The sequence below is a fragment of the Sceloporus undulatus genome, chromosome 9, assembly GCF_019175285.1.
Source record: "Sceloporus undulatus isolate JIND9_A2432 ecotype Alabama chromosome 9, SceUnd_v1.1, whole genome shotgun sequence".
Classification (NCBI taxonomy): domain Eukaryota; kingdom Metazoa; phylum Chordata; class Lepidosauria; order Squamata; family Phrynosomatidae; genus Sceloporus; species Sceloporus undulatus.
In genome coordinates, this window is record NC_056530.1 from 12973400 (window position 1) to 12982851 (window position 9452).

A 9452-nucleotide genomic window follows, 5' to 3' on the forward strand; every position below is an offset into this window, starting at 1 on the left:
AGAGAGAAACCGGGACATGGCACTGAGCCATGGGAGTTAAAGTGGTGTCAAACTGGATTGTTTCTACAGTGTGGACGAAGCCTTAGATGCAGTTTTAGAAACCCAAGCCCCTCTTAAAAGCCACCTTCTATTTTTCCACTGTCCTGCTGCTTCTCTCCAACCTGGCTAGTTATCCTTGGCAATGCCAGCTATTCCTTCAGTAATGGAACGCCCTGCCGTACAAATGCTTCCTTTCGCCGCTCCCTGGAGAGCTGCCACAAAGTTGTTATTATTATGATTTTAAAAAATAAAATAAAATAAAGCAATTAAATATTTAAAATCCTGGCACGATTCTGCCCATTCCAACAAGCCATGAAAAATATTAGAGCTTCTCTCTGTCTCTCGGTGCTTCTCTGAAATCAGCGTTTTCTCTGGCCACCGTTCGGGAAAGAGAGGCAATGTGTAAAAATGGTCTTGGCTTAGTTTATTGTGTGTGTGTGTATATATATAATATATATTAGCCCCTCAAGATAGTGGAAAAGGGATTGGGCGGATTCTGTTTTTCTGAACCCTGCTAAGAGTCGAGGGAAGGCTAAGGTGGACCCAAAAGACAAGCTGTCCCTGTGTCTAAAAAAGAGATTTATCATAAGACCCTTTTTTCACGGCTCACAATCCTAGCACTAGGATTCCTCTCCAATTGCCATGGTTGCGTCTGTGGAATCCGAAGGCTGCATCTGCACTGCATAAATAATGTAGTTTGATACTGTTTGAATTGCCACAGCTCCATCCTATGGAATTTGGGGGTTTGTAGTTTGTTGGCAAAGTCCTTCTTGAGGATGCATTCTACAAATTGCGTGATAATAATTATTCACGGGATAATGTCACTTTGAACATGACGTCGTGTGAAAACCAATAGCGCAATTGCAGGATTATCACTGGAAAATTCTTACCAAAGACAAACTGAAACGAAATCCGCAACCGTCCCTATAGTCTCCGAGTTTCTGTAGCTTCACTGATTCTTCTGTGTTGCCATCTGGTGACCAACTGTGCCATATGCAGTTCTGAGTAGATGTTTTGAGTAGATGCAAAAGCTTGGATTTCGTGTATATGTAGTGAGTAGCAAATGGTCAGATGTGGGGAGTTCAAAAACCGTTGTCGTTGTGTGCCTTCAAGTCATTACGGATTTATTGTGACCCTCTCATGGGGTTTTCTTGGCAAGATTTGTCCAAAGGAGGTTTGCCATGGCCATCCTCTGAGTCTGAGAGAGTGGGTTTCCATAGCCTAACTGGGAAATAAAACAAGGGATAACCTGGTAGCCAGAATATCTTGAATGGCGGCAATCCTGGCATGTCCTAATGTGTGTGTCCCCTTCCTTTTGTTGTTCCAGATTTCTCCTGGTCTTCAGCTGTCTGGTCCTGTCTGTGTTTTCAACCATCCCAGAACATCAAAAATTTGCCAACCAGTGTCTCTTCATCCTGGTAAGGGGGGTGGACAGGTGGGCTTCCCTATCTCCCTCCTCATCTCTCCGACTCTTCCGTCTTCTCACCCACAATCTCCTCTTCATTTCTGTATATCTTCTCCTTTCCCTCCTCTGCTTCCGGTGAGACCACCCTCTTTTATTTTTGCAATGGTTTAGCAAGCTTTTGCAATATCACTACGCTGCAGTGTTTGGGAAAGTTCCTTCTTTTTGGACTACAGATCCCAGAAACTTGCAGCCAGTGGGAGATGCTGCACACAGTCCTCCAAAAAGGCAACTTTCCCAAGCTTTGCTGCTCTTTCATAACAACCCTAAAATCTCTTCCTTTCACTGGGTTTTCTTGCCAGGTTTCTTCAGAGGGGGGTTTGCCTTTGAGGTCGAGAGAGTGTGACTAGTCCAAGGGCACCCAGTGGTTTCCAGGGCTGAGCAGGGATTGAAGTAAAGTTGTGCCACAAGTGCAGCTGTGTGTAAGGATGAGTATTCCCAGCCAACGCATCCCAGTCTCCCTCTGCTGGAACTGCAGTTGTATTGCTTTAGTTGTGCATTGGACTGAGCATCTGTTTGAGCATCTGTTTGTGCAGTGTTGCTGTTCAACACCAGCAAAATCAATGTTTAATTCCACATGTGGACATTTATACCATGCAACCCTGATCCAAGTTTTGATCAGAAGAAGACAGAGGCTGCATCTCCACTGTAAAATTACTTCAGGTTGAATCAAGAAGATCCGTAAAGTGTGTATCCAGTAAAGGGTGACAGTTAATGCTACTACAGAGATGAGCCAGCAGTGTGACTAATACACATTGACCCCGTTGTGCATGAGTCCCGTTGTACATCACTTCTGTTGTATGTTGGTCCCATTGTACATCTGTTGATCTGGATTGTGCATTTGTCCCCTTGTGCATTGGGCCAATGTATCTCAGTCCCATTGTGCATCGGTCCTGTTGTGTGTCGGTCCTATTGTGTGCTGGTCCTATGCATTGGTGTGCATCAGTCTCCTTGTGGACTGGTCCCTTGGCCCTGTTAGCCCTGTTGTGCATTATTCCCTTGGCCCTTTTGTGCGTTGGTCACATTCTACATTGGATCCTTTATACATCAGTCTCTTGGTCCCATTGTGCATTAGTCCCTTGGTCCCATTGTCCATTAGTCCTATTGTGCATTGGTCCCATTATGCATTGGTTCTGTTGCGCATCTGTCTCTTGGTCCGACTGTACTTTGTTTTCATTGTTTGTCAGTCCTGTTGTGCATTGTTCCTGTCGTGCATTGATCCTGTTGTGCATTGATCCCATTGTGTATTAATCCCATTGTGCATCAGGATACTAACTAGAGAATGCCAGTGAGCCCAATGCACCTTGGGACACTCTTATAGGTATCCTGTTACACATCTTTGCAATTTACTAGCATGGTTTCTTAGTGCCTCTGCCCCATAGCCAAGTATATGTAAAGTTGCGTAATGTACTGTATAGCATGATAATGGATTCCAACCATGTGTGTCCTGTTTAAATTATGGTTTTCGTCAAGCAGGAGCTTTAAATCGTTTGTATTGTATGCTATCTTGAGGTCCCATGATAAAGGGATATGCATATTTTGATTGATTGATTGATTGTCTGTCCCTATCAATGCCCTCCCTTTTCTCTTAGGACTGCAGCATTTGGGGAAAGTGCTTTAACACCTCTTCCTCACATTTTCTTTCTTGTGAGATCTTTTCTCCTTGGCTTTATCATGGGGTTTCTCTGTGCTTTTTGTCAAGATTGCATTAGGGAAGGAAAAGGTTAAACTACTCCCACCCCAATTCCTATACATCGAACTTCCAAAACAAATCCCTGTCCCATTCTTGTTACTTAAAAATAATAACCCTCAGGTGGCTTTTCAAGATATGTTCATCTCCGTGTTTAGTGTGTCCGTATGATGGCTTTAGGAAAAGATTTGATTTTTCGTGGAGGCGAGGGATCCATTAACTGCGATTAGCGATTTATATATGTATTTCTGGCCATAGCGCCGTCTGCATCCGTGGCGTTTTTGCAAAAAGCACAGGGTTGGCAGGTCCCTGCCCCAAGGGAGTTACCATCTAAAAATAGGCACAAGGGAAACAGGGGAAGGAGAGGGAATTGGAAGTGGAAAGAAGTGGAGGAGAAGAAATACGGGGCCCTTTCAGTTGGCTGAAAGCTGGCGGCTGGTGAATATAGGACCAAGATCTGGGAGTAGAGAAGAAGCCAATGTGAAGAGAGAGTCTTGCAGGGTGAGGGCAATGAGAAAAGAGATTGGTTTTGTCTGCAGACTGCTGGAGGGAGATGAGCAGATGGCATGGAGGCAACCAAAGACCAGGGACAGGAAAATGGCAAGGCGAGAGACAAGCAGGGAATGGATCAGAGTCCTCCACCAGCTCAGAGGAAGAGTTATTTTTGCAGGAGGACTATGATAGTTAAATGAAACCTCCATATCTAGGGACAGGCTATCTTGAAATATCAACCACTGGTGATAAACTTCAAGAGAAAGTCATTGCTCCTCATTGCTATCTCCCTTGAATGTTTCTACAGATGCGATTGATGGTGGGACTGGAGCTTGGAAAAGCTACTTTTGGGGACTTGAATCCACTTAGTAGCTCCTATTTGCAGCTCCAACTTGTTCATTTAGTGTTGAATAGTGGCCGCATTCCCACTTACAAATAAATCACTTTGCAGTCCAAATTGATGGATAAGTTTGGCAGCGTAGTGTGGTTCAAACTACATTTGTCCCGATCACATTTTCTTGCTGCAAAGTAAAATAAAATAACCCACTTGCAGTTCACATTGACAAATGAATTGATTCAAAATGGACCCACTCCAGCCGGCTGAAGGGCAAATTTAAATCGATTCCGATCCACATCTGGTTCATACTTGCACAGAATCTATTTATCCAAAAAGACATGGAGAAAATCAGTGTCAAAAAGACATGGGTTAAATGGGTCTAGCGCATGGTCTCCCCTCCTCCAAATCACTTCAGCAATTCAGTTCAAGTACGAACCATGGTCATTTAAACCAATTCAAAGCTATTTGTGATCTGGTTTAAAAGGTAGTGGGAATGAGGCCAGTGAGTCTACTCTTCGATAAGTCCCATTGATTCTGTAGGCCTGTAGGATTGACTCTTTGGGTTACAGCTTCCAGCATCCTCCTACTAGCATGGCTGCGTAGTCCAACAAACTTTGCCGTTTGGATCCGGCACCAAAGGTTTCTGGTTTTTGTAGGTCACTCACTTTTTATTTTTGTGGGAAAGGCAAACAACAATGAGGAAAGAAGGCCGAATCAAGAAAGAAAGAAAGAAAGAAAAGAGAGAGAAATAGAAATAGAAAGGGAGAGAGAGAGAGAGAGAATTCTTAAAAAAAGGCAACTTTCCCCCCAAACTGTCAGAAACGGCTGACGCTGAATTTCTCCCAACTGAGATGGAGACTAAATTAAGAAGTTCCGTGTGACTTTCCCCCTAGTAAGCAAAATAGGGGCTTGTTTGTCTGAAGGAAGAGTGTGTGTGTGTGTTGTGTGCACATGCATGGGGGGGGGGGGGGGGAGGAGGCGACAATGCAGGACAAAGCTGACGCTGCAGGAAAACATACCCGGAGCAAATTGGGCTTGGAGGGTGCAGGAAGGGGCACCATGTTGCCAGAAGTGTTGCGTTGACTTTCCTTGCAAAACTAGAAGGAGACACTGAGTTTTTGTTGTTGTCGTCGTGTGCGTTCCATTAGTTTCCAACTTATGGCAACCCTAAGCTGAACCTATCATTGGGTTTTCTTGGTAAGATTTTTTCAGAAGAGGTTTGCCATTGCCTTCCCAGGAGGCTGAGAGAGTGTGAATTGCCCAAGGGCACCCATTAGGTTTCTATGGCTGAGGTGGGACCTGAACTCTGGTCTTCAGAGTCATTGTCCAAGACTCAAACCACTATGCCATGCTGGTTGTATTTCCCCATACAGATCCAGCAGCTTGGAGTGCTACTTTAAATTTTGGACTAAAATCCAGAGTGATGTTTCCAGGTTATTGGTTATTAACCAATATCCTGTTATTAACTGTTATTAGCCAAGCCTTCTTTTATAGCAGTGTGACTTTCCCCACTGCCTTCCATATGCATTCTCTGAAGGTGCCAGCCACAGATGCTGGCAAAACATCAGGAATAAACTCTTCCAGAACATGACCACATTGCCCAAAAACCCCACAAAAAACTAGAAAAATATTCAATTTACTCCTGATTCTGTTTTTCATTGGAGGAAAGGAAGGAGTCAGTCTTAAGTGCGGTTAGGAGCTGGTTGGCCAAACCTCCATCTCTGATCAAGGGCTCAGGTTGGAGGACACTTCTAGACACTGGATGGAAGGAGTACAATTATGATTTCTTTGGAAGGCGTCCAGTTTTGGTTTCTTTGGCACTTACTGCACATCAGTTTCATTGCATAACTACCCTTGCATTGGTGAATTCATTTGTTGTTGTGTGCCTTGAAGTCATTTCCGACTTACGGCGACCCTAAGGTATCCTTATCAAAGGGTTTTCTTGGAAAGATTTGTTCAGAGGAAGTTCACCAGGGTCATCCCCTGAGGCTGAGAGAGTGTGACTTGCACAAGGACTCCCAGTGGGTTTACAGGTTTTTTAGCATAGTGGAAGGAAATATTCATTGGTTGTTTTCTACGCCCCGTTGCCTTGAAATGTCACATTTGTGAAAACCCATGCCTCATTTCTCTCTCTCTCATCTTCTCTCCTTTCAGGAATTCGTAATGATTGTAGTTTTCGGAATGGAATACATCGTCCGGGTTTGGTCGGCGGGATGCTGCTGCCGCTACCGAGGATGGCAGGGTCGCTTCCGCTTTGCACGGAAACCTTTCTGCGTCATAGGTAAGAATCGAAGGAAGCGGAAAGGAAGATTGCAATTTTGCCTTCTTAGTAGTTGTGGGGAGGAAAGGAAGAGGGAAAGGGATCAAAGGAAGGGTGCATCTACACTGTAGAAATAATGCAGTTTGATACCACTTTAAGTACTGCAGCTCCATCCTATGCAGGGATGTAGCCAGGATTTTGGGAAGGAGGGGTCCAGACTAAGTGCCACCATTTATTGTATCTAACGGAAGGGGGGGTACGGACCCCACAGACACCCCCCCCTCGGCTACGTTCCTGTCCTATGAGATCCTGAGATTGAGCCTTTTCCAACAAAGAGTACTGGTGCCTCACAAAACGACAAATCCCAGGATTTGGCCTGAGCTAAAGGCGGGTGCTAGATATCATGTCATGGTCAGTCATTTTATCTTACTATCTTAATTCATGGAAAGGTTTTAATAATTGAGTCCCCTGGTTGTGACAGAGTTCTGGATGCCAGCAAATCCCTGAAAGCCACCCCAATGCCTCCTGGATTGCCTGTGCCCTGTTTGGTCCTTTCTTTTGCTGAGTTGTCAAGTTCTCACAACTACAGGAGGCCTTGAGTGCCACCTACTGGTCCTCTTCATTCTTACACACTTCACCAGTTTGCAGTTTGCACTGCAGCCCTTTCCAAAGAAGAAGAAGAAAATTTAGACTTCCAGACTCTTTCTTTTTGGTCCAGATTTCATCGTCTTTGTTGCCTCCCTGGCCGTCATTGCTGCTGGCACCCAGGGGAACATCTTTGCTACTTCGGCACTGCGTAGCATGCGCTTTCTCCAGATCTTGCGCATGGTGCGCATGGACCGCCGTGGCGGCACTTGGAAGCTCTTGGGTTCAGTGGTTTATGCTCACAGCAAGGTAAGTGGGAAGCTGGGGAGACAAAAGGAAAAGAAGCAAACATTGTGGAATATACACACAAATACATATCTCAGGAGTGGGCAATTGTGGGAGGCTAGGGGCCACATAAGTCACCTAGGAAACCTTGGAGAACCACACTCAGATTGAATCCTCCCCCCAAAAGTCCAAAAAATATTTTGCCCTTAAAATGGCTCCAATGCAAATATAATTTGAAAACCTCCGATTCTTGGCCTTCAGAGTTGGCCTTTAGCATGGTCTTTCTCACAACACACAATTAATAGCGCTGTGATTCAATTTGAATTGTCATGGCAGCATCCTATGGAATCCTAGGATTTGCAATTAAGGGAGAGGACAGAGAGGTCTGGTGTTTCGCCGAACTACAGATCCCAGGATTCGAGAGAATGCAGCCATGGCAGTTAAAGTAGAATCGTAGTGCTATAAGTGTATGGTGTGGAAGGGACCTAAGTCTTAGGTATGTATCTTCTACTTTTGATGGCTCTTGATTGTACAGCATAGTTATGTTCCAAGATCGCCCCCTCACCATGAGGATAATAGGGAGATAATGCAAATAATAGGGAACACTGCAGATAATAGGGAACACTATTGTTTTTTATGAGACGAATGACCTCCAGCCAAAGCATAGAAGCACATTGGAAGACCTAGAAATGCCTAGAAAGAAATCTTTTCTAGGAGTTTTTAAGCACAATTCAGTGGTATGCTTGGGCTGGAGGTTGACCATAGAGTCACACCGAAGGACCTAGAAACACCCATAGAGAGCTTTTTTCCTCCCATCTGTGAGTAAATGAAACTGCGGATTCTGAATTTGCAGAGAAGGGGATTGCTCTGTACTGGGTAAAGTTTCCTCTTCTGGGCTGTCTGTTGTTGGCAGGAGCTGATCACGGCCTGGTACATCGGGTTCCTGGTACTCATCTTTGCTTCCTTCCTTGTCTACTTGGCGGAGAAAGATTCCAACAAAGATTTTCTCACTTATGCAGACTCGCTCTGGTGGGGTACAGTAAGTTGGACACCTTTTTTGATTTCGCTTGGGCCAGATCTTGGAAGCAACATGTTGGAAGTAACAACATTAGTTGTGCCCAGTTGTGTTTTGAGGTGCCAGTAGAATCACCGGACGACTGATAATATTGTTAGCATTCTGGTGTGCCTGGCATTTTTACTGTGACTGATGTGATGGGCATTATTGGTCAGTTTTCTGTTTGTAACTTGAAAAATAAAACCCTTGACATTCATAGAGTAGTGATGCATTATTAACATAAAGTAATGAGTAATACTGTTTACTTTTAAAGGTGTTGGGTTTTTAAAATAATTGGCAATATTACTCATTGACTACCTAGTTATGTAAGTGTAACTAAGTAGCCAGTGCAGAGTATTGGTGATCACTGGGGCTAGGAGATACTACTTAGTTATATACAAGCGTGTAAATGACATGCATAATGAACACTCAGCTTTACCTTCATTCAAATAACACACACACAGACCAAGACATGCAGAAGAATCCTGTGGTGATATGCATAATGAATATCCACTTGTGCCCCATCCAAAAAAGACATACACAGAACAAGACATAATCAAGAATCCTGTTGGTGTCATGCATAATGAATATGTGCTTCCAAACATGACACACATAAAACAATCACCGAAGAATCATGTTGGTGACATGCACAATGAATATTTGCTTGTGTCCCATCCAAACAAGACATACACAAAACAAGACATAGGGTCTGAACAGATGAGCCAAAATAAAGCTGCTTTGGGTCACTTTGGAGGTATGCTGTTTAAATGATGCATGCGTCCTAAGGGGCTGGAAGCTGTGCCAAAGCCACGATCCAGTCCTAAAGACTGGAGCACCGCTTTGGCAGAGCTTCTGGCCTCTTAAGATGCATGTGTCAGTTAAACAGCATACCTCCAAAGTGACCCAAAGCAGCTTTATTTTGGCCTGTCTATTTGGGCCCATAGTCAAGAATCCTGTTGGTGTCATGCATAATAAATATGTGCTTCCAAACATGATACACGCACAACAAGGCATACAGAAGAATCCTGTTGGTGACATGCATAATGAATATCCCCTTGTGCCTCATCCGAACAAGACATACACAAAGCAAGACATAGGCAAGAATCCTGTTGGTGACATGCATAATGAATATCCCCTTGTGCCTCATCTGAACAAGACATACACAAAACAAGACATAGGCAAGAATCCTGTTGGTGACATGCATAATGAATATCCCCTTGTGCCTCATCCGAACAAGACATACACAAA

General features: G+C 44.2%; 1 protein-coding gene across 1 annotated transcript in view; it reads left to right on the plus strand.

Annotated features, from left to right (window-relative positions):
- KCNQ4 (potassium voltage-gated channel subfamily Q member 4) overlaps positions 1–9452 on the plus strand; it is a 68155-nt gene that overhangs the window by 41769 nt on the left and 16934 nt on the right. The window contains exons 2-5 of the mRNA XM_042441293.1: positions 1367–1457; positions 6175–6301; positions 6999–7174; positions 8064–8189. Of these exons, the coding sequence (XP_042297227.1) occupies positions 6184–6301; positions 6999–7174; positions 8064–8189 (420 nt within the window). The 5' untranslated portion in view covers positions 1367–1457; positions 6175–6183. The remainder of the gene's footprint in view (positions 1–1366; positions 1458–6174; positions 6302–6998; positions 7175–8063; positions 8190–9452) is intronic.